A 26,506-nucleotide genomic window follows, 5' to 3' on the forward strand; every position below is an offset into this window, starting at 1 on the left:
CTGAGGCATCAAAGGGTGGAGCAATTTTCTGAGACACACCATCAGGAAAACCAGATACTGAATATTTCTTCCCTTTGGGACCTGAGCCTGTTCTGGTCTGGGAAAACCTGATTTGCATAACCAAGGAAACCATGCCTAGACAACAGAAAATTACAACCTACACTAAGAAAAACAAAGTTATGGCCCAGTCAAAGGAACAGATGTACACTTCAACTGAGATACAGGAATTTAAACAACTAATGCTAAATCAATTCAAAAAGTTTAGAGAAGATATCTCAAAAGATATAGAGGCTGTAAAGAGAACACTGGGCGTACATAAGGCAGAAATCAAAAGTTCAAAAAAAACAACTAGTAGAGTCTATGGAAATGAAAGGCACAACACAAGAGATGAAAGACACAATGGAAACATAAAACAGCAGATCTCAAGAGGCAGAAGAAAACACTCAGGAACTGGAGAACAAAACACCTGAAAGTCTACACGCAAAGGAGCAGGTGGAGAAAAGAATGAAAAAATATGAGCAACGTCTCCGGGAACTCAAGGATGAAACAAAGTACAATAATGTACGTATCATTGGTGTCCCAGAAGAAGAGAAGGGAAAGGGGGCAGAAGCAATAATAGAGGAAATAATGAAAATTTGCCATCTCTTATGAAAGACATAAAATTACGGATCCAAGAAGCGCAGCATACTCCAAACAGAAGAAATCTGAATAGGCCTGTGCCAAGACACTTAATAATCAGATTATCAAATGTCAAAGAGAATCCTGAAAGCAGCAAGAGAAAAGCGATCCATTACATAGAAAGGAAGCTTAATAAGACTGTGCGGATCTCTCAGCAGAAACCATGGAGGCAAGAAGGAAGTGGTGTGATACATTTAAGATACTGAAAGAGAAAAACCGCCAACCAAGCAACCTATATCCAGCAAAGCTGTCCTTCAAATATGGAGAGCTCAAAATGTTTTCTGACAGACAGACAATGAGAGACTTTGTGAACAAGACACCTGTACTACAGGAAATACTAAAGGGAGCACTACAGGGTGATAGAAGACAGGAGTGTGTGGTTTGGAACACAATTTTGGGAGATGGTAGCACGACAATGTAAGTACACTGAACAAAGGTAACTATAAGTATGGTTGAGAGAGGAAGGTGGGGAGCATGTGAGACACCACAAGAAAGGAGGAAAGATAAAGACTGGGACTGTGTAACTTGGTGAAATCTAGAGTATTCAACAATTGTGATAAAATGTACAGATATGTTCTTTTATGAGTGAGAACAAGCAAATGTCAACCTTGCTAGGTGTTAAAAATGGGGAGACATTGGGGGAGGGATGCAATCAGCATAAACTAGAGACTGTTACTAATAGAACCATTGTATTATGCTTCCTTTAATGTAACAAAGGTGATATACCAAGGTAAATGCAGATAAGAGGGGGAATAGGGGAGGCATGTCAGACACTTGACATTGGTGGTATTGTCTGATTCTTTATTCTACTTTGATTTAAGGTTATTTTTCCTTTTGCTGCTTCCTAGCTGTCATTTTTTTTTTCCTCTTTCTTTTGTCTCTCTACCTTCTTTGACTCTCCCTCCTGCCTTGTGGAAGAAATGCAGATGCCCTTATATAGATAGTGGTGAAGGTGGTGAACACATAAATGTATGTCCATGCAGAGAACCATCGATTATTTACTTGGGATGGAATGTATGGTGAGTGAACAAAACCATATTAAAAAAAAAAAAGGGTTGATGACAAAACCTCGAGGGTAATATACTGAGTGAAATAAGCCAGACACATAAGGACAATTATTTCAGGGTCTCACTGATAGGAACTAATTATAATATGTAAACTCATAGACATGAAATATAAAGTACCAAGATATATGACGAGGCTTAAGAATGGGGAGTGGTTGTTTAGTATGAACAGAATGTTCAACTAGGATGAACTTAAATGTTTGGAAATGAACAGGGGTGTTGGTAGCAAGATGTGAGAATAACTAACAGCAGCGAATGGTATGTGAATGAGGTGGAAAGGGGAAGCTCAGAGTCATATATGTCACCAGAAGGAGAGTTGGAGGTCAAAAGATGGGAATATATAAAACTGAATCCTATGGTGGGCAATGTCCATGATCAACTGTACAAATACTAGAAATCGCTTCCATGAACCAGAACAAATGTATGACAATACAATTAGTACTATGCTGTTTTGATCACTGTAACTTTGTAATGTTTCAAAGTCAGGTAGTGTGACACCTCCCACTTGGTTCCTCTTTCTGAAGATATTTTTGGCCATTCGGGGAAACTTGCCCTTCCAAATAAATTTGGTTATTGGTTTTTCTATTTCTGTAAAATAAATTGTTGAGATTTTAATTGTTATTGCATTGAATCTATAAATCAGTTTAGATAAAATTGCCATCTTAACTGTATTTAGTTTTCCAATCCGTGAACATGGTATGTTCTTCCATTTCTTTAGGTCCTGTTTAATTTCTTTTAGCAGTTTCTTATTATTTTCTGTGTAAAGGTCTTTTGTGTCCTTGGTTAAGTTTATTCCTAAATGCTTATTTCTTTTGGTTTCTATTGTACATTGGATTTTTTTATTTCCTCCTCTTGTTGGACTTGTGTAAAAGAACACTACAGATTTTTGCATGTGGATCTTGTAGCCTACCACTTTGCTGTATTCATTGACTTGTTCTAGTAGCTTTGCTGTAGATTTTTCTGGATTTTCTACAAATAGTATCATGTAATTTGCAAATAGTGAAAGTTTTACTTCTTCCTCTCCAATTTGGATGCCTTTTATTTCTTTTTCTTGCCTATTTGCTCTAGCTAGCACTTCTAGCACAATGTTGAATAACAATGGTGATAGTGGGCATCCCTGGCTTGTTCCTGATCTTAGAGGGAAAGCTTTCAGTCTCTCCCCATTGAGTATGTTAGCTGTGGGTTTTTCATATATCACCTTTATCATATTGAAAAAGTTCCCTTCTATTCCTATCATTTGAAGTGTTTTCATCAGGAAAGGGTGTTGAATTTTGTGAAATGCCTTTTAAGCATTGATTGAAATGGTCATGTGGTTCTTCTGGTTTGATTTATTGGTATGGTGTATTACATTAATTGATTTTCTAGTGTTGAACCAGCCTTGCATACCTGGGATAAATCTCACCTGGCCATGGTATATAATTCTTTTAATGTGCTGCTGGATTTCAATTTGCAAGTATTTTGTTGGGGATTTTTACATCTATATTCATTAAAGAGATTGGCCTATAATTTTCCTTTTTTTGTAGTATCTTTGTCTGATTTTGGTATTAGTGTGATGCTAGCTTCATAGAATGAGTTACGTAGCTTTCCCTCTTCTTCAATTTTTTTGAAGAGTTTGAGCAGGATTGGTACTAATGCTTTTTTTTTTTTTTTTTTTTTTTCTGTCCACAAAGCCAGGAAATCAGTACACATGCTGGAAATGTAAATTTACAGACTTCTAGCTTTTTCTTTGTTTTATTTTTATTTTTATTTTTGTTTTTTCATATTCGTTTTATTGAGATATATTCACATACCACGCAGTCATACAAAACAGATCATACATTTGATTGTTCACAGTACCATTACATAGTTGTACATTCATCACCAAAATCAATCACTGACACCTTCATTACCACACACACAAAAATAACAAGAATAATAATTAAAGTGAAAAAACAGCAATTAAAGTGAAAAGAACAATGGGTGCATTTGTCTGTTTCCTTCCCCTATTTTTCTACCATCCATCCATAAACTAGACAAAGCGGAGTGTGGTCTTTATGGCTTTCCCAATCCCATTGTCACCCCTCATAAGCTACATTTTTATACAATTGTCTTCAAGATTCATGGGTTCTGGGTTGTAGTTTGATAGTTTCAGGTATCTACCACCAGCTACCCCAATTCTTTAGAACTTAAAAAGGGTTGTCTATATTGTGCATAAGAGTGCCCACCAGAGTGGCCTCTCGGCTCCTTTTGAAATCTGTGACTGAAGTTTATTTCATTTCCATTCATATCCCCCTTTTGGTCAAGAAGATGTTCTCCATCCCACGATGCCTGGTCTGCATTCCTCCTCGGGAGTGATATTCCATGTTGCCAGGGAGATTCATTCCCCTGGGTGTCTAATCCCATGTATGGGGGAGGGCAGTGATTTCACCTTTCAAGTTGGCTTAGGTAGAGAGGGCCACACGTGAGCAACAGAGGCATTTGGGAGGAGGGTCTTAGGCACAATTATAGGGAGGCCTAGCCTCTCTTTTGCAGCAGCAACAGTCTTCCCAAGGGCAAATCCTGTGGTAGAGGGCTCAAACCATCAAACCACGAGTCCCCAATGTCTGTGGGCATGTTAGCAGCCATCATGGTGGGGCAGGGCAATAAAGACCAGCTCCTCAAGGGGGCTCTGCATATTTTTCTCCTTGATTTTTAATTTTTTTAAATCAACTGTATGAAAATTAAAAAAAAACATGGTATAAAAGAACATTTCAAAGAGACCATAACAAGGGAGTAAGAAAAAGACAACCAGCCTAAGCTAACTACTTTACTTCCAACATGTTCCTGCTCTACCTCAAGAAAGTAACCTAATATAGCAGCATTTCTGTAAACTTGTTCCTACTATACCCATCAGAAACTAACAGACCATAGTCATTCCTGGGCATTCCCAGAACATTAAATTTACCCACAATAGCTTATCTGTTCTTATTGGGTTATTGTTCTCCCTTCCTTAATTACTCTCTATCGCTAGTTCCCCTACATTCTACATTATAAACCATTTGTTTTACATTTTTCAAAGTTCACATTAGTGTTAGCATATAATAATTGTCTTATTGTGCCTGGCTTATTTCCCTCAGCATTATGTCTTCAATGTTCATCCATGTTGTCATATGTTTCAGGACATCATTCCTTCTTACTGCCATGTAGTATTCCATCATGTGTATATACCACATTTTATTTATCCACTCATCTGTTGAAGGACATTTGGGTTGTTTCCATCTCTTGGCAATTGTGAGTAATGGTGCTGTGCACGTTAGCATCCCGATATCTGTTCGTGTCACTGCTTTCCGATCCTCCGGGTATATACCGAGAAGTGCAATTGCTTGCTTGAACGGTAACTCTATATCTAGTTTTCTAAGGAACTGCCAGATTGACTTCCAGAGTGGCTGAACCCTTATACAGTCCCACCAACAATGAATAAGAGTTCCAATTTCTCCACATCCCCTCCAGCATTTGTAATTTCCTGTTTGTTCAATGGCAGCCATTCTAATTGGTGTGAGATGGTATCTCACTGTGGTCTTAATTTGCATCTCTCTAATAGCTAGTGAAGCTGAACAGTTTTTCATGTGTTTCTTGGCCATTTGTATTTCCTCTTCAGAAAACTGTCTTTTCATATCTTTTGCCCATTTTATAATTGGGCTGTCTGTACTGTTGTCATTCAGTTGTAGGATATATATGCAAGATATGTCTTTTGTCAGATACATGGTTTCCAAAATTTTTTTCCCATTGAGTTGGCTGCCTCTTTACCTTTTTGAGAAATTCCTTTGAGGTACAGTAACTTGTAAGCTTGAGGAGTTCCCATTTATCTATTTTTTCTTTTGTTGCTTGTGCTTTGGGGGTAAAGTCTAGGAAGTGACTGCCTAATACAAGATCTTGGAGATATTTTCCTACATTATCTTCTAGGAGTTTTGTGGTGCTTTCTTTTTTATTGAGATCTTTGGTCCATTTTGAGTTAATTTTTGTGTAGGATGTGAGGTAGGGGTCGTCTTTCATTCTTTTGGATATGGATATCCAACTCTCCCAGCCCTATTTGTTGAAAAGACCATTATGACCCAGTTCAGTGACTTTGGGGGCCTTGTCAAAGATCAGTTGGCCATAGATCTGGGGGTCTATCTCTGAATTCTCAATTCAATTCCATTGATCTATATGACTTTGTGCCGGTACCATGCTGTTTTGACAACCGTGGCTTTATAATAAGCTTCAAATTCAGGGAGTGTAAGTCCTCCCACTTTGTTTTTCTTTTTCAGAGTGTCTTTAGTAATTCAACGCATCTTCCCTTTGCAAAGAAATTTGATAATTAGCTTTTCGAAGTCTGCAAAGTAGGTTGTTGGAATTTTTTTTTTTTTTTTTTTTTTTTACTGATTTTTGTCTCCCCAACAGAGATTCTTTATTTTAGATCCTTCTGGCACTGAGCACAGAGCCATGTACATGGAACAAACTCAATACATTCAGGAATGTGGGCGGGTGGGGGATGGACAGATAGATTGATCGATAGATCAGGAGAACACAGAGCCACCAAGTTTGCCAAATCTGCCTGTCTGTGTTAAATAAGTGATAAAGTAAGGTATCATCTATATGGTGTTATATTATGCAGTCATTTTAAAAAACCATGTGTAATAAGAGTCTATAAAACATTATTTTATAATTGAGGGTGGGAAAGAGAAAAGTAGATATTAAAAATGCAAAGAAAAAATGAAATAGAACACATTAATGTTAGCAATAGTTGCTTTGGGTGATATGACATTGGGTGATTTTTTTCTCTATTTTTTCTTTTTACTTTTCTGTATTTTTCATTCACTTTTTTTTTTTGGTTGTTGGAATTTTGATCGGGATTGCACTGAATCTGTAAATGAGTTTGGGTAGAATTGACATCTTAATGACATTTAGCCTTCCTATTCATGAACTTGGAATATTTTTCCGGAATATTTTTCCATCTTTTAAGTTCCCCTTCTATTTCCTTTAGTAGAGTTATGTAGTTTTCTTTGTATAGGTGTTTTACATCTTTGGTTAAGTTTTTTCAAAGTACTTGATTTTTTTAGTTGCTATTGAAAGTGGTATCTTTTTCTTGAGTGTCTCTTCAGTTTGTTCATTTCTAGCATATAGAAACATTACTGACTTATGTGCATTCATCTTCTATCCTGCTAGTTTGCTAAATTTGTTTATTAGCTTTAGTAGCTGTATCGTCGATTTTTTGGGGTTTTCCAGATATAAGATCATATCATCTGCAAACAATGACAGTTTTACTTCTTCCTTTCCAATTTGGATGCCTTTTATTTCTTTGTCTTGCCGGATTGCCCTGGCTAGCACTTCCAGCACAGTGTTGAATAACAGTGGTGATAGCGGGCATCCTTGTCTTGTTCCTGATCTTAGAGGGAAAGCTTTCAGTCTCTCACCATTGAGTACTATGCTGGCTGTGAGTTTTTCATATATGCTCGTTATCATATTGAGGAAGTTTCCTTCAATTCCTACCTTTTGAAGTGTTTTTATCAAAAAGGGACTTGGATTTTGTTGAATGCTTTTTCAGCATCTATTGAGATGATCATTTGAGTTTTCCCTTTTGATTTGTTAGTGTTTGTAATACATTGATTTTCTTATGTTGAACCATTCTTGCATGCCTGGAATGAACCCCACTTGGTCATGGTCTATGATTTTTTTATTGTGTCTTTGGATTCAATTTGCAAGTATTTTGTTGAGGATTTTTGCATCTATATTCATTAGGGGGATTGGCTGGTAGTTTTCCTTTTTTGTAGCATCTTTGCCTACTTTTGGTATTAGATTGATGTTAGCTTCATTAAATGAGTTAGGTAGTGTTCCATTTTCTTCGATGCTTTGAAAGAGTGTAAGACTGGTGTTAGTTCTTTTTGGAAAGTTTGGTAGAATTCCCCTGTGAAGCCATCTGGTCCTGGGCATTTATTTGTGGGAAGCTTTTTGATGACTGATTGGATCTCTTTGCTCATGATTGGTTGGGTGAGGTCTTCTGTTTCTTCTCTGGTCTGTCTAGATTGTTCATATGTTTCCAGGAAATTGTCCATTTCCTCTACATTCTCCAGTTTGTTGGCATACAGTTGTTCATAGTATCCTCTTATAATTTTTTTAATTTCTTCGGGATCTGCAGTAATGTCACCTTTCTCATTCATTATTTTGTTTATATGGGTCTTCTCTCTTTTTGATTTTGTTGGTCTAGCTAGGGGCTTGTCAATCTTTTTGATCTTCTCAAAGAACCAACTTTTGGTGTTATTTATCCTCTATTTTTTTGTTGTGTGTTTCATTTATTTCTGCTTTAATCCTTGTTATTTCTTTTCTTCTACTTGGTTTAGGATTGGTTTGCTGTTCATTTTCTAGCTTCTTCAATTGAACCGTTAGTTCTTTGCTTTTGGCTCTTTCTTCCTTTTTAATATATGCATTTAGTGCTATAAATTTCCCCCTCAGTACTGGTTTTGCTGGATCCCATAGGTTTTGGTATGTTGTGTTCTCATTTTCATTTGTCTCTATATATGTAGCAATTTCTCTTGCTATTTCTTCTTTAACCCACTGATTTTTTTAGGAGTGTGTTGTTTAACCTCCAAGTATTTGTGAATTTTCTAAGTCTCTGGTGGTTATTGACTTCTAATTGTATTCCATTGTCGTCAGAGAATGTGCTTTGAATAATTTCCGTCTTTTTAAATTTATTGAGCCTTGTTTTATGTCCCAGCATATGATCTATTCTGGAGAAAGTTCTGTAAGCCCTAGAGAAAATGTGTATCCTGGTGATTTGGGTTGTAATGTTCTATTTATGTCTGTTGAATCCAATTCATTTATCAGATTTTTTAGGTTTTCAATTTCCTTATTGGTCTTCTGTCTGGTTGATCTATCTATAGGAGAGAGTGATGTGTTGAAGTCTCCCACAATTATTGTGAAAACATCAGTTGCTTCCTTTAGTTTTGCCAGTGTTTGTCTCATGTATTTTATGGCACTTTGAGTGCATAAACATTTATGATCGTTATTTTTTCTTGTTGAATTGCCCTTTTATAGTATGTAGTGGCCTTCTTTGTCTCTCAAAACATCCCTGCATTTAAAGTCTATTTTATCTGAGATTAATATTGCTATACGTGCTTTCTTTAAGTCTATTTTATCTGAGATTAATATTGCTACACCTGCTTTTTTTTGCCTGTAGCTGGCATGAAATATTTTTTTCCATCCTTTCACTTTCAATTTCTTTGTGTCCCTTTGTCTAAGATGAGTCTCTTGTCTGCAACATATTGATGGTCATTTTTTTTTTTTATCCATTCTGTTAATCTATATCTTTTAATTGGGGAGTTTAATCCATTTGCATTCAGTGTTATAACCATGAAGACATTTCTTGTATCAGCCATCTTATCCTTTGGTTTATTTTGTCATATATATTTTCCCTCTCTCTATTAATATCCTTTAATGTACCCATACCGAATCTTAGTACTGAACCTTTCTCCATGTTGCTCTCTCTTTGTTTCTCTGTCTGTAGGGCTTCCTTTAGTATCTGAAGTAGAGCAGGTCTCTTGTTAGCGAATTCTCTCAACTTTTGTCGGCGAAAAATTTAAGCTCTCCCTCAAATTTGAAGGAGAGCTTTGCTGGTTAAAGTATTCTTGGCTGGAAACTTTTCTCACTCAGAATTTTAAATATGTCGTGCCACTGCCTTCTCGCCTCCATGGTGGCTGCTGAGTAGTCACTAGTTAGTCTTATGCTGTTTCCTTTGTATGTGGTGAATTGCTTTTCTCTTGCTGCTTTCAGAACTTGCTCCTTCTCTTCCGTATTTGACAGTGTGATCAGAATATGTCTCGGAGTGGGTTTATTTGGATTTATTCTATTTGGAGTTCACTGGACATTTATGATTTGTGTATTTATGGTGTTTAGAAGATTTGGGAAGTTTTCCCCAACAATTTCTTTGAATACTCTTCCTAGAGCTTTACCGTTTTCTTCCCCTCTTGAACACCAATGAGTCTTATATTTGGACATTTTATATTATCTATCATATCCCTGAGGTCCATTTTGATTTTTTTGATTTTTTCCCCATTCTTTTTTGCCTTCATTTAGCATTCTGTGGTCCTCAAGGACGCTGAGTCATTGTTCACCTTCCTCTAGTCTTGTGCTATGAGTATCCAGAATCTTTTTAATTTGGTCAACAGTTTCTTTAATTTCTGTAAGATCATCTATTTTTTTTTTTATTTAGTTGTGCAATGTCTTCTTTATGCTCTTCTAGGGTCTTCTTGATGTCCTTTATATCCTGTGCCATGCTCTTCTTCATGTCCTTTATATCCCGTGACATGGTCTCATCATTCATCTTTAGTTCTTTGATTAGTTGCTCTAGGTACTATGTCTCCTCTGATTTTGATTTGGTTGCTTGGGCTTGTGTTATCCATATTGTCTGTTTTTTTCATATGCTTTAAAATTTTTTGTTGTTTTTGGCCTCTTGGCATTTGCTTTACTTGATAGGGTTCTTTTAGGATTTGTAGACCAACTGAAATCCTTATCTCTAATTTGATCTACAGCTTCATGGAGTATACTTTCTTTGACTAACCAGCAGGTGGTGTCCACGAGGCACCTACTCCCCTCAACCGAGTTCTCCCCCACTTTGCCTTTGTGGTGAGTGGCGGAGTGAGTCTTGTGGGGTCCAATTGGTGTACCAAGCTTGCATGTGTAGTTGATATTGCCCACCCTGTATATGGAGCGTGTGCCTGGGCAGTCAGGGAGGGGGAGTGGTGACTCTAGCAATCAAATCTCCCTGGTGTTCCTGGAGTTTTAAAGCTGCTGCAATTGTCTAATCTTTCAATTCAGTCCTACCACAGTTTGTCTCTGCCAGTGACCCACAAGTCCTTGGTATAGACCCTAAGACTTGTGAGTGGGTCTCTCTTCCAGGATGTGCACCCCCGTTCGTCTGTTGAGGGATGACTGGGCTATGTCACAGGTGAGTGCTGTCCCCCCAGGGTGGTTCTAGGCTGCAGGGCTGTGTAGGGAGGCTCCCAGTCTGCTGAGCGGATGCCCCCCTTTTCTTGGGAAGTTATAGTGTTATAGTGAATTTTCTCAGCCACTAGATTATTGCCTTTTGTCTCAGAGCTGTCTTATTTCTGCTCTTGTCTTGACGTGCCCAAATTGCAATTCTTTGAGGCTTTCCTTATTGGGCTTTAGAGTAATTGTTTTAGAAAAAGATAAAAAAAAAAGATTAAAAAAAAAAAGGCTCTCCTCACAGATCTAATGGGTTATTGAAATGCTAAGAGACAAAGCAATTAGTTCCATTAAGGAAAGGTCCAGGGGGCAGAGAGGTCAGTTTTTCTTCGGGATTTGCATACGAGCCTCAGGGCCTGAGCTCTGCCCTTCCCCTTTCTGTGTTCACCAGAACTCCTAAAAGCCTCCGCTTTTCTTTTTGGGCTTTTCTTGCTCTTTCTTGCTATCCCTATCTCCTCTCTGCTGGGCTTGCTGCTCTCAGATTGTCTGGTGTCTGGTTTCAGTCTATGTATGATTTGAGTTTGGATCAGTAGAATGAGTTTCCGATGAGAGCTTCCACTGCAGTTCTCTCTTCTCATTCCCAGTGCTGACAGCCCCTCCTCCCATGGGACTGAGCCTGGCAGGGAAGGGCGCAGGTCCCCTGGCCACAAAAACACAGATTTCACTGATCTCAGCAGTTCCACATGTTCATTAGTGTGGTATGAAGTATGCCCAAAGTCAAATTGCTCCGTGGTGTCCAGTCCACACAGTTCCTGGCTTTCTACCTACTTTCCTGGAGGAGTAACTAAAACATACACCTCACCAATCCACCATCTTTCCCTGCCTCGTACAATTCCTAATGCTTTCTTGAATGCTTTGTAGAATTCACATGTGAAGCCATCTGGTCCTGGGCTTTTTCTTTTTGGGAGCTTTTTGATGACTGACTCAATCTCTTTACTTGTGATTGGTTTGTTGAGGTCATCTATTTCTTCTTGAGTCAGTTTTGTTTATGCTTTTTTAGGAAGTTGTCCATTTCATCTAAGTTGTCTAGTTTATTAGCATATAGTTTCTTATAGTATCTTCTCATTATTTCCTTAATTTCTGCAGGGTCAGTAGTTATGTTTCCTTTCCCATTTCTTATTGCATTTTTTGCATCTGCTCTTTCTTTTTTTTTTTTTTTTTTTTTTTTGTTAACCTAGCCACCAGTCCATCAATTTTATTTTCTCAAAGAAGCAGCTTCTGCTTTTGTTGATTCTATTGTTTTCCTGTTCTCAATTTCATTTATTTCTGCTCTAATCTTTGTTATTTCTTCCCTTTTGTTTGCTTTGGGATTTATTTGCTGTTCTTTCTCTATTTCCTCCAGATGAACAGTTAATTCTTCAGTTTTTGCTCTCTCTTCTCTTTTAATATAGGCTTTGAGGGCAAAAAATTTGCCTCTCAGCATTGCCTTTGCTGCATCCCGTAAGTTTTGATATGTGTTTTCAATGTCATTTTCCTAATTTCTCTTGTAATTTCTTCCTTTACCCACTTCTTTTCTAAGAGGGTGTTGTTTAGCCTCCATATGTTTGTGAATTTTATGACCTTCTACTTTTTATTTCCAACTTCATTCCATTATCGTCTGAGAAAGTATTTTGTATAATATCAATATTTTTAAATTTGTTGAGACTTGCTTTGTGTCCCAACATGTGGTCTATCGTGGAGCATATTCCATGAGCACTTGAAAAAAAGTGTATCCTGCTGTTGTTGGATGTAGTGTTCTATAAATGTCTGTCAAGTCTAGTTCATTTATCATACAATTCATCTCTGTTTTTTCATTGATTCTCTGGCTAGGTGTTCTATCTATTGACGAAAGTGGTGTATTGAAGTCTCCAACTATTGTAGAGATGTCTACTTCTCTTTTCAGTGATCTCGGTGTTTGCATCTTGAATTTTGGGACATTCTGGCTTGGTGCATAAATATTTATGATTGTTATGTTTTGTTGGTGAATTGATCCTTTTATTAATATATAATGTCCTTCTTTGTCTCTTTGAATTGTGTTACTTTTGAAGTCTAATTTGATATTAATATAGCTACTCCCACTTTTTTCTGGTTGTTGTTTGCTTGAAATATCCTATTCCAACCTTTCCCTTTCAGCCTATTTTTGTCCTTGTGTCTAAGGTGAGTTTCTTTTAGACAGGTGGTTCCTGTTTTTCAATCCATTCTGCCAGTCTGTGTCTTTTTATTGGGGATTTTAATCCATTTACATTTAGTATTATTACTGTAAGGGCAGTCCTTTCTACTACCATTTTGTCCTTGTATTTTGTGCTATATCTTATTTTTTCCTGTCTCTCCTTTTACCTTTTGTGCTAATCTTCATTTCTGCACTCTTCTCCAGCTTTCTCTCTCCTGTATTTTCCTATCAGCCTGTAGCACTCCCTTTAGTATTTCTTGTAGCACTGATCTCTTATTCACAAATGCTCTCAGTGTCGTTTTGTCTGAAAATGTTTTAATGTCTCCCTCATTTTTGAAGGATAGTTTTTGCTGGATATAGAATTCTTGACAGTTCTCTTTCAGTATCTTAAATATATCATGCTGCTCTCTTCTCACCTCCATGTTTTCTGCAGAGAAATCTATACATAGTTTTATCGAGCTTCCCTTGTGTGTGATAGATTGCTTCTCTCTTGCTGCTTTCAGAATTCTGTCTATGTCTTTGACATTGGACAACCTGATCAGTAAGTGTCTTGGAGTCGGTCTATTGGAATCTATTCTATTTGGGGTACACTGTACTTCTTGAATCTCTAATTTTCTGTCTTTTATAAGAGTTGGGAAATTTTTGTTGAATATTTCTTCTATTATTCTTTCTGTGCCTTTTCCCCTCTCTTCTTCTTCTGGGATACCCTTAACATGTGTATTCATGCATTTCGTGCTGTCACTCAGCTTCCTAAGTCCCTGCTCGTATTTTTCCACTTTTTTCACCATCTGTTCTTTTTTGTGAATGAATTCAAATGCCTTGTCTTCCAGTTCACTGATCCTTTCTTCTGCCTGTTCAAATGTACTGTTGTGTCCCTCCATTGTGTTTTTCATCTCCTCCATTGTGGCCTTCATTCCCATGAGTTCTGCCATTTGTTTTTTCAAGTTTACGAATTCTTTTTTATGGTCATCCAGTGTCTTCTTTATATCTCTCATCTCTTTTGTATCTTCCTTCAGTTCATTGAATTGATTTAGCATTTGTTGCCTCAACTCCTGTATCTCGGTTGAACTATTAGTTTGTACCTTTGGCTGGTCCATATTTTCGTGTTTCCTAGTATGGCTTGTTATCTTAAGTTGTCTAGGCATCTGATTTTCTTGATTAGTTTATTCTCTAGCTCATTTTCTGTCTTTACCAGGCGTTTCTTGTTGGTTGGCTTTGTTCTCTGACCTCTGTTGTTCAGTTCAACTTATTCTAGACCTCTGACTTAGGTTCTATTAGTTGATCAGATTTTTTCACCTCTTTTTCTGTTTCTTGCCCTGCCTCTATGCAGCCTTTTTGTGAGAGGGTCTCCTTAGATATGGTCAACTCCAGTCAGATTTTCCCAGTCTAGAGAGGCCTAGGTCTCATGAGGAGGGTATGGAGTTTTCCTGAGAATGAGACCCTCCTATGAGGCCTCTAGAATCGGTGCTTTTCCTCTCCTGTCCAGCAGGTGGCACTTGCCAGCCTGCAGCTCCCCTGCCAGTGTAAGGAGTTATGAAGCCTTTAGTCCTCCTGGTGACTCTACCCCTGTCGGGGGTGTGGCTGACTGAAACTGGAATCTGAATTCCAGCCCCTGGGTTCTGAGTTCCCAGGAGGGCTGCCAGTTGAGCTGGACCTATTTTCACTCTCCCAATCCTAGGAACTCTAGTTGTCTCTCAGGGACACTATTCCCTTGTCCCCTCTCCTCTCTGGGGGCAACTCCAGCTAAATTCCTTGGTCAGCCTGAGTTGCCAATTAAAGACGGGAATGAAGTCCTTCAGAATTGAATCTGGAATTCAAAGACCTTCTGGATACTCTGTCTCCCCACAGGCCTAGCCTAGTCTTTCAACTTGGGCTCTCTGATAGAAGATAATCACATATGTCACTTCTAGATTTAAAAAATAGAAAAGAAAAACAAGAAAAAAAAAAAAAAAAAAAAAAAGGATTCCCTTTTAAAAGCAGTTCCCCAGCCTGGAAGTTTTGTCAGTGTCTGAGTAGAGCATATAAAGATGTACTTTGGGCCATTGTCTGGTAATTACTCTCCAGCAGCTTCAGTTTCACCCCTGCCAGGGGCTATTGAAATGCAAAGAGAAAAGGAGTCAGTGAGAAGGGAGAAGGGACAAAATGTAGGGGGAAAGAAATAAAAAAGGCTTTTTTGGAGCCTGGGACTGGGTGCTCGGCTTTTATGTGCCCCCCTTCTCGGAGACCATCCCTTCTTTACCACCCCCAGCTCCCAAAATTAGTTAATTAATTTGTTAATTAATTCTTCAGTTGAGGCTGGGTTGAGCCCCCGTTGTCCTCAGCCGTTTGTTGTTTTTGGTTTTTTTTTTCCCCTTTCAGGGAGCCAGCAGCACGCCAGTCCTTGAGGTCTGGGTGGGGAGGGGCGCCAGACCCCTGGTCGGGGGAACTTAAATGTTTGCTGCAATCTCAGCTTTTCCTCCAATTCCAAACTTGTGTCCGATGTGTGACTGGTTACTGGAAACCCCAAAAACACTGCTTCATATAGTTCTTGGGTAATTACCAGTTGCTCTAGAGGAGATATGAAATTCACCTCACCAGTCCACCATCTTGCCCCACCTCCCCCTCAAGATCATTTTTGATTGCTGATTTCAACTGGTTTGTGTCATGGGAACATGACTAAGAGCGTATTCCAAAAATTGAGCATTTTGCTGCTCGCAGTGATCATTTTAGTCTTTCTGGTGCACTGTGTTCCCTCAAGAGTTTTTAATGGATGTGTCCAGCCACCTGTGAGTTGGCAGGTGATCTCTCTGTGCCTAGAACAACAATAGAAAATGTATGAACAAAAGGAGATACTGGCATCATAACCACTTATGAGCCTAGCATTGTGACCTGTGAATACTAATCTGAAACTCCAAAATAAGAATGGTACCCATGCCTTAATTTTTTTTAATATATGTAGCAAAAAGCTTTATTGTTCACACTTGGTTCAGGGCTTGTTAGAGAGTGAGCTGGTTAAAAGATGCCCCCTGGCTGGAAGGAGGGGCTCAGGGAAAAGCCTGGATGCCAGGGGAATGCAGAGGGGCCCCCTAAAGGCCTGTGTTCTCCAGAGGCTCCTAGTGATGCTTGAAGGTGAACCTTTCAAAGAGATACTTGTCCAACCTGGCCTCTGGGACACCCAGCCTGTGGAGGTTGGTCAGGTGATTGCCCATTTTTTCTTGATGAGTTTCATCTCCTAATCTAGGAAATAGTTCTCCAGGAAGTAACAGAGATGAGGGTCTGTGTTGGCAGAACTCAAGGCAGGCAGATCCCAAAGGGCCTCATTCAGGCTCTTCTCTAAGACCAGTGCATATTCCATGGCTTCCAGGGTATTACCCCACTCATCTTGGGACAGCTTCTGCACATCCTGTACAAGGGTGTTGCCACCACACTGATTTTGCATCTTCAGGAGACAGCACCCTTGTGCTTCTCCTTCGCCAACTCATGGAGGAAGTCCACGCCCTTGAGGGCCACATTCTCACGGTCGAAATAGAAGCCCAGAGTGAGGTAGGTGTAGGAGTTCTGCAGATGTGGGTTGACCAGGCAGTTGACAGGCCTCCACATCAGCGGAATAATTCTGATGGATCTGGGAGCTCCTGGTTGGTTGACAATGAGGAGCTAACCACAAAAAGAATGTTAGCTGGTCCTAGAAATGGGCTGGCCCAGAAGATGGTCCTGGAGGTTGCAACTGGAGAGGGAGTTGGAGGGTGGTCAAGGTTGTAGAGGTTGGGGGGGCATGTCCCTGGGTCTGTTTGGTTCACGCACTATTGAAGCAAGAGATCTGTGGGACTGCCAGGTGCTCTGTGCATACCTTAAATTTTGATTACAGCTTTCAGTGGCTGAGAACTGGATCAAAAGGGGGACAGTTGTTAAATAACTAACATAGGCCCCAGATGGAGCTACTCATATGAAGCCTTATGTCATAAAACTTAACTTAGTTACTGTTTCTTGTGAGCGCTTGGCTCTCCCAGAACCCAGAACCTAAGACCAGCCAATTGTAGTCCACCAGCTCCAATTTAGTTTGTGTATCCCAGCCCCTAAGGCTTGGCATTCACCAAATAAGGACAATATCTTGATATAGTCAATTGAGTCCTTTATGCTGCTGACTTCCTTGTTGATTGTATAAGCCTGTCTCTATATACTGTGCCCTTTCTATCACTCTGTGGAGCTCCCTTCTGCTTTCTGTATAGGATGCTTCTAGATTAGTGAATCACTGAATGAAACAATGAAATTTTATCTTCATGTTATTACAGTTTTATCAGACAGGAGAAAAATGAAACTAGATTTTAAGCTTTATATCAATGTTAAATTGCTTGAACTTGATAACTTTAAGGTGGATACATAAGTGAATATCTGTGTATTTAGGAAATTTACATGGCAGTAATAAGTGTTCAAAGAGCATGGTATATACAACCTACACTAAAGGGTTCAAAAAAGTGGGTAGGTAGAAAGGAAAGAAGGCACAGAGGGAGGGAAGAGGGGGATACAGCAAATGTGTCAAATGTTAAAATTGGTAGATCTGGGTATTGTAGGAGTGGTGGGGTTAGGGGTATATTGGAGTTCTTTGTATGGGATTTGTTTTTTTATAACTGCCCTGTTAGTTTGAATATATTCAATATAAAAAGTTTTAAAAAATTCGTATTTAAGGCTAAAGGGTTCCAAATAGCGAAAACCATCTTGAAAAAGAAGAACAAAGGTGGAAGACTCATAGTTTCCGATTGTAAAACTTATTACAAAGCTACAGTAATCAAAACTGTGTTACTGGCACAAGAAACAGTCATATATCAAAATGGAATTGACTTGAGAGTTTAGAAATAAACCCTTAGAGTTATAGCCAGTCAATTTTTGACAAGGGTGCTGAGTCTACTCAGAGGGGAAAGAATAGGCTTTTCAACAAGTGGTGCTTAGAAGGTGGATAGCCATATTCCAAAAAATGAATGTGGACCCCTACCACAAATCATATGCAAAAATTAACTCAAAAATGGCTCGAAGACCAAAATATAAAAACCCAAACTAAAAAAACATCTAGAAGAAAACATAGGGAAACACCTTCAGGACCTTGTGTCAGGCAATGATTTCTTAGACTTTATACCAAAAGCATGAGGAAATGGAGATAACAGATAAATAGAACTTCATCAAAATTGAAAACGTTAGTGCATGAAAGGATTCATCCTGAAAATAAAATACCTATAGAATGAAAAAATATTTGGAAACCATATATCTGATGAGGGTTTAATAGCCACAATATATAAAGAACTGCTACAACTCAACAGCATAAAGATGAACAACCCAATTAAAAATGGGAAAATGACTTGAAGAGATACAAATAGCTAATAAGCACATGAAAAGATGCTCAACATCATTAGCCGTCAGAGAAATGCAAATCAAAACCACATGATACCGTTTCACACCCACTGACTAGATTTTCTACCATTATAAAAATGGAAAAAAACAAGTGTTGGAGAGGATTTGGAGAAATAGGAAAATTCATATATTGCTGCTAATGTAAAATGGTGCAGCTGCTGTGCAAAACAGTTTGGCGATTCCTCAGTAAATTAAGTATAGATATGACCCAGCAGCCCCACTTCTAAGTATATACCTAAAAGAATTCACTCGAACAGATATTTGCACACCAAGGTTCCTTGCGGCATTATTCACAATTATGAAAGATGAAAGCAACCCAAGTGTACATCAGTAGTTGAATGGATAAACAAAATGTGACATACATATATACAATGGAAAATAATTCAGTTATTAAAAATTAGTGAAGTTCTGATGCATGTGAAAACATGGATGAACCTTGAAGACATCATGTAGAGTGCAATAAGCCAGACACAAAAGGACAAGCACTATATGATTTCATTTATATGAAATAAGCAGAATATGCAAATTCATAAAGTCAGAAACTAAAATACAGGTTAGTAGGCACCAAGTGGTGGTGGAGAATGGGGAGTTAATGTTTAAATGGCATGATTCTATGAGAAGATAGAAAAGTTTTGGTAATGGATGATGGTGATGGAGGCATAACTTTGTGAATGCAATCAACACTTCTGAATTTCATATTTGAAAGTGGATAAAATGGGAAATTTTATTTTGTATATAAGTTACTAGGAAAACACACACACACACACACACACACACACAAGACTGTAAACAACACGAAGAGTGAACCCTAATGCAAGCTATGGGCTGTGGTTAATATAGTTATCAAAATAATGTTTCATCAATTGTAACAAAGGTACCACCCCATGAATGCAAAATGATAATCGGGAAAACTGTGTTTGTGAAAGGGGAATGTATGGGGAAATTTGTACTCTGCTTGATTTTTCTGTAAACCTACAACTACTCTAAAAAAAAAGAATATATTTACAGAATTTAAAATTAAAAAAAACTTCTTTAAAAAGAAAACTTTTAGGTTTAAAAATTATGAAAATAATTGCATTAAACTGAATTTTAAATTCTCTTTAAATTTAATTTTAAATTCCTTTATTATACTGTCTTAGTATTTGATCTTGATGTCAAGGTTATGCTAGTTTTATAAAATGGGTTGGGGAGTGTTTTCATTTTCTCCCTGCTGGAAGAAATACCGTACAGTGGTTTGGCTTAACACAGGAATTTACTGGGTCATGGTTTCAGAGACTAGAAGGCTTGCTTCTTCCTAGGGTTGGTATCTTCTGGCTGGATGGAAATCTTTGGAGTTCCATGGCTTTTCTGTCACATGGCAGTGCAAAGGCTGGCATCTTATCCTCTTGCACATTGCATTGACATCCAGCTTCTGGCTGCTCCCCGTGCCTCCTCTTCCTGTGTCCAATTTCCTTTGCTTATTAGGTCTGCAGCCTTATTGAATTAACAAATAACCTTGTCATAGGTCCTGTTTACAAATGGGTTCACGCCCACAAGATCAGGTGTTGGGACCTGAACATGCCTTTTGGGGGGACATGATTCAATCCCCAACAGAGTATTCCCACTTTGTCTCTGAATAATTGGAAGTACTTATTCCTAGACTGATAAATCTTGTTACTGTAGCTATCTGGTTCTGGGGTTTTCACTGCAGGAAGATTTTGGACTACTGATTCAATTTCCTTAATATTTATAGGTATTTTCAAGGCATTTTTTTCTATTTGAGTTCATTTTAATAGATTATATTTTTCTAGGAATTTGTTCATTTCACATACTTTCAAATTCATTGATAGAATATTAGTCTGTGAGTATATCTGGATGAAACTACCTAAAAAGGGAAGATTAGGGAGGTTTACAGAAACAGTGGTGGTCAGCTTATAATATCCTTTTATCAGCTTTTTATTGTTTGTAGAATCTGTAATGATGTGCTTTCTCATTCTAGATATTATATTTTCTTGATCCATCTTACTGTATATTCATCAGTTTTATTAGTCATTTTTGAAGGATCAACTGCTTTGTTGTATGATCTCTATTTCATTCATTTCTATTCTTTACTCTTCTCCTTTGGGATTTCATTTGATGTTGTTTCTTAGCATGGAAGTGGTGGCTTAGTTCATTGTTTTTCAGGGTTTCTTCCTTTCTAATGAATGCATCTATTATTATATATTATCCCTAATTACTCCTTTACCTGTATCTCAGAAGTTTTGATATATGGAATTTTCATTATGGTTCAATTCAAAATACTTTCCTGGCAATTGTGTTACTTTTTTTTTTTCTTGACCTATGGATAATTTTGAAGTATAGTTCTTAATTTCTAAACATGGGGGGTTTCTGATTACTCTTCTGTTATTGCTTTCTAGCTTAATGGCATCCAAAGATGTTAGTACTTTGGAATTTGTCAAGACTTGTTTCATGGCCAGTATGTAATCAAATTTTGTAAATGTTTTGTGTGTACATGAAAATAATTTTGCAGTTATTATATGTTGTCTATATGTTCATGAAATCAAATTGGTTAATATGTTTTTCATGGGTTATATCTTCTAATTTTTTGTGTTTCTATCAATCACTGAAAGCAGGCTATTAAATATCTCACTATGTATGAGGATTTGTCTGTTTTTCCATATACTTCTCTAAATTTTTTCTGGATATGTTTTGATCCTTAGTAGTGACATATGAATTTAGAATTGTTATATTTTCCTAATGGATTAAACTTTGTCTTATAAGATAACTTCACCTCTAGCAACCTTATGAACTTTAAAGCAGTTTTATTATTTGTTCATATAGCTGTTCTATAGTTAGTATTTGAGTGCTATCCATTAAAGAATTTTTTTTATTACAGCAGTTGTAATTTTACAGAAAAAATCATGCAAAAAGTATTGTGTTCCTATATACCAACACCCCACACCCAATTTTCCCTATTACTAGCATTTTGCATTTGTGTGGTAGCTTTGTTAAAATTGAAAAACAATATTATTATAATTATACTATTAACTATAGTCCATAATTTACATAAGGGTTCACTCTTTGTGTTGTACAATTCTATGTTGTTCTTTAATGTAATGGCAATTACATTAAATATAAAAAAGATTAAATAATCCAGTTAAAATAAGATTGTTGCACTAGATAAAAAGATAAAAGAAAACATCTGACTGTATCTAACATATCCAAACCAAGGATACAATATGCAAATTCATTTGTATAATTTAAAATTTACCATTTTCACCACTTTCAAATGTATAATTCTGTAGTGTTGATTCCATTCACAATGTTGTACTACCATCATTGCCATCCAATATGAAAGCTTTCCATTACTCCAAACTGAAACTGTACCAATTAAGCATTAACTCCCATTCCCAACCCCACGCCTGCCCCTAGTAAACTGTATTCTAGTTTCTGACTGAATTTGCATATTCTAATTATTCATATAAGTGAGATCACACAATATTTCTCCTGAATGCTATTCTTTTGTTTTGAACCTCTCTGTATCCTTGGTTTAGATATATTAGATATAGTCAGATGTCTTTTTATCTAGTCCAACAATCTTATTTTAACTGGATTATTTAATCCTTTTTATATTTAATGTAATTGCCAATATATTTGAGTTTATATCTCTCCTTCATGTCTCCTACTCTCTCTCCACATTTGTGTGTGTGTGTGTGTGTGTGTGTGTGTGTGTGTATTCTTTTTGTCTGTGCTGTATCCTGGATATTCTGCTCTATCCTTTAATACCCTAATTCTCTCCTTTGTTAGGTGCAGGGCTGTGTCTTTATATCTATACCTATATGCATATGGATTAGAGTGAGCTTTTTGATTTTGTTCTTTAAATAATAATCTTTTGTCTGCTTAATCTGTCAGATAGTGAGAGCTATGTATGTTTGATCTGCTTTTTGTTTTTCAAGGCAATACTAATAGGTTCATGCAAATACAAGATTATTTTATGGCATTTGATTTTTAGATTGTCTCTGTTTTAATCCCTATTATTGTATTTCATTCTCAATTGTTTTATCTGATATTAATCTTGCTATGTCAACCTTATTTGGGTTTCTATTTGCCCGGTATATCTTTTTCCATTTCTATACTTTCACTCATTCTGTGTGGTTTTGTTTAGGTGTGTCTTCTAAGAAACATAGCTAATTTTTGTTGTTGCTATTTAGGTGTGTCCCTTCCAAGCAGCAAAGTTTAAAAAACTATTATATTCAGCTTGATAATCTCATTTTCTCATTCATTAATTTAATATATTTCCATTTGCAGTGACTATCAATGTATTTAAACTTATTTTCTATTATAATATGAAGTATTTTCTTTTTATCATTTCTTTGCTTTTTCCTTCCATTTAAACCTTCTGTTAGATTGAGAATTTATTTTACATTCCTTCTTCCTCTTATATTTTAGAGTCCATAGATTTTGTTTATTGATTAGCCTTAACATTTTTTTAGCTTACAGAAAATTTCAAACATAAATAAAAATAGAATAATACAGTGAACTGTCATATTCATAAACCCAACTTCAACAATTACCAATTCATGGACAGTCTTGTTTCATACAGTCTTCGTCTACCACATTTCCCTCTTCTTAAATTAAATTTGAAGCCATTCCCAGACATCATGTAATTTCATCCATAAATATTTCAGTATATGTGTAGATATTTTTTACATATTTGTACAATACCATAATACACCTAAAGCAAAATAATATAATATCTTAATATCATCAAATGTTTAGAAGATATTCACATTTCTGATTGTCCCATATATATAGCATAACTTTCCTTTGTATGGTTTATTTCTTTGAATTAAAATCCCAATTATGTGCACACATTGCAATTGGTTGTTATATATTTAAGAGTGTTTGCTGTTATTTAAGCATTTGTTTATATAAGCAAGAGTTTTATATGAAAATTTAGCCAGTTCAAAATTCTAGATTGAGGTAATTTTACCTCAGCCCTTAGATGACATTGCTGCATCGTCTTTTGGTCTCTGTTGCTACTGCTGAGAATTTGTTTTCACTTCGATTGTAGATAATCCTTTGTTTTTCTCTGAGAGCTTTTAGAATTTTATCTGTACCCTTGATGAGATTCAATTTCACTATCATGTGTACAGGTATTGATTTATCTTTATCCAGCTTTGTTCGCAAGTAGACTTTGAGTACTCATGTTCTTTTTCAAGTTATGGAAAATTATAAGTTATTATCTCTTTAAATATTGCTGCTGACACTCTGTCTGGTTTCCTTTAAGTCAAATTTTGTTGGAACATTTCAATCTGTGTTCCATATCTTTTTATTTTGCTTTCATATTTTTCATATTCTTAATCTCCACCAGTCCCTGGTTTAATACGCCCTCAAACTCTAGTGGAAACTTGTCCATGAACTCAGTTACCATGTTCTTCTGTGTTCAACTGAAAAAAAAAAAAACAGGGAAGGCCAGTTTAACATCTACCAGGAAGAAAATTCTAGGGTCACTTTCTTATCTAAATGTCTAATAGTTGGAGAATGATTAGGTCAACTCTTGTATATCTGTACATTTCTTATTTAGGACACTATATAGTAGCTTAAAAGGAGTAGAATCTATATATACTGAATAAAAAAATTGCTAAGATGTATTAAGTAAAATAGCAAATACAAATAATGCATACAGAAGACATCACATTATGTAACTTTATTTTAGATACATAGGTAATGATTGTAAGTAAATTTTAAGAGTCTTGGAAGAACATACATCAAATTTAAGACAGTAGTTACCTCTGGTGGGGGGAAGTAGTATGAGGTAATAATCAAGGGGTATGTACTTTATTTTATGTTTGCATTTTTGTGCAATAATTTTACAACTATTTTAGGATGGAGAGACTGAATATAAGCAACATTGGGAAAATAGAAAAAGAGGTCAAATTCAGTAGAACAAAATTCATTATATTCAGATACAAAAAGTAAACCTTCAGGAAGAGAATCCTACTATTCTCAAGAAAATGAGATTGGACCAGCTACAGTATTAGAGAAGAGGAAATGATCCAGGGTCATAGTCTGAGCATGAATTTGATACAGTGATGAGGTATAAAAGAAACAAAACAAAACAGAACACCATAAGTAGTGTACAAGAAGAACATACAATGAAGTCATAGTTTATAGTAATATCTAGTGTCACCTCATCAGCTGTTTGACCACTTTTACAATCGTTGGCTCTTTTAAAATAAGATTATAAAAATATTAACATACAGTAAATCTATGTGTTGAATACATAGGTATTGTTATTCTCTGCTTTTTTAATGTTTGGAATACAATTAGCTCATTAAATTCCAGGATGTTTTAAGACTGCCTCAGAATGTAGTCATTCGTACATCCTTTTTCATCTATTTACTAGGTTCTCAGTCTAAGAAGGAGACTTTCCAAAATAGAGGGAGATCATTTCCTCCATTAAGTTCACAGAGACGTAGTTGCTTCTTTCCGAGACTGCCAATATGAAGAATATAGACATGATTTAGAAGAGAGTTGCAACATTATAAAAATTTGGATTTGAGGAGACAGTAAAAAACATTTTGATGACAGGTTAATAGTGATTTTCATTTATATGAACTTTTAATCTTAAATGTGATAATTAGATGGTTGGGGTGAGGTTGGAGATCAGGGGAGCACTCATGTTTGTTGAATACGAAGTACCATAAACTGTGCTAAGGGCTTCTCATCTGTTACTTCTTTTTAATCTTCAGCCAGTTTATATAGGAGGCCTCATGAGGAATCCAAGACTCTGAGCCAAAGCCAATTTGCCCAATCACATGAACTAATACTGCTAGAAGAAAATATTACAAAGTGTTGCATGCATGACTTAGATTATAAGGGGGAACATCTAATGAGGAAAATGTTTAAACTTGGCCATTGCTCACCTGGGAAATTTTAGTAACTTCTGTTCATTATCTGAAGGTTCTGGCTTATTTTTTATGATGGTTTAAGAATGGCCTGCCCAAAGGCAGAGGAGATAGTCTACATGAACTCTCAAAGTTTCTTCTAAGACTTAAGATACAGCAACTCAGTATTTTCAAGATCTCAAATGTGTTTTTATTTATTTCCTATTCTCAAGGTGGATGATATAAATGCAGCCATGAAGGATTTGAAAAAAAAGAAGATCCGTATTCTAAGTGAAGAGGTCAAAATAGGAGCACATGGAAAACCAGTGATCTTTCTTCATCCCAAAGACTGTGATGGAGTCCTTGTGGAAATGGAGCAAGCTTGAATTATATTTGATTGAAAGTAAATTAATTGATCTGAAAAATCTTTAGAAAGTAGCATCAAAATATTCTATGGCATTAAGTCCTGGACTGATGCCGTCACTTAAAAGTTCAAAGTTTAAAAACGAATGACAGAAAGATTAAAATATTAATGAATAAATAAATATAGGTATGTACTTATGTGTATGACACAAACACATTTGTTAATCACTGAGATTTTCCATTGATTTGGAGAAAGCTTGATTACTAAATACTTAGGGAACATTATTTTAAAAATTAAATTCTTGGAAATAAATTATTCCTATTCTGTAATGTAATTGAATACAGTATGTCAGCTCTGTAAAAAGAGGGGTGTGTATGTGTGTATGTATATGTGTGGTGGGATAAGTATGCAAATAAATTATAAAAGGACAGCTAACAATCAAATATTTGGGACAAAGCTGATTTTCAGGTTGTTTGGGGCCAAGTTTTCTAGACCAAACTGTTTAATTTTGATCTTGAAATTCTTGCTGTTCTAGAAAACTAATTTTTACAACAAATACCTTAGGGGCAAAGTGGAGGGCTAGTGCTAGATGTATGAATAGGAAGTTTTGTGGAAAACTTGATGCATGATCTACTGGATACATAAATACGTGGTTTTTGTTTTGTTTTGTTTTTAAGTAGACATGGAGAAGACAGTGATTTTGTAGAGTTATCTGTCACTTAGATGCTAGTATACCACAACAGATCCTAGGGGAATATATGAAATGAATGGAAGTCTACTGCCAAGAAAATTATAGTTCAGTGGGGAAAAGTGCAATGTCAGGTAAATGCAAATATGTACAAAACATGTGAATGAGTCAAAAAGAAGAGAGAAAGGAATATAGGTCCTAGTCAATGAGCAGAGAGCCATGTAAGGTTTTTGTAAGATTCCTGAATGGAATGGAATGGGGTGGGTTGGGGATAGGGTAGGGGGTAGTGTAGGGTAAATATTACAGATCGATAGATGCTCAATGCATAGTGTGTGAGGA

General features: G+C 36.6%; 1 protein-coding gene across 1 annotated transcript in view; it reads left to right on the forward strand.

Moving 5' to 3' along the window:
- The window catches only part of MCEE (methylmalonyl-CoA epimerase), a 67,704-nt gene extending 41,910 nt beyond the window's left edge, over positions 1–25,794 (forward strand). Inside the window, exon 3 of the mRNA XM_037832865.1 lies at positions 25,349–25,794. Coding sequence (XP_037688793.1) covers positions 25,349–25,501 — 153 coding nt within the window. The 3' untranslated portion in view covers positions 25,502–25,794. The remainder of the gene's footprint in view (positions 1–25,348) is intronic.
- The last annotated feature ends 712 nt before the right edge of the window (positions 25,795–26,506 follow it).

The sequence above is a fragment of the Choloepus didactylus genome, chromosome 4 (genome assembly GCF_015220235.1).
Source record: "Choloepus didactylus isolate mChoDid1 chromosome 4, mChoDid1.pri, whole genome shotgun sequence".
Classification (NCBI taxonomy): domain Eukaryota; kingdom Metazoa; phylum Chordata; class Mammalia; order Pilosa; family Megalonychidae; genus Choloepus; species Choloepus didactylus.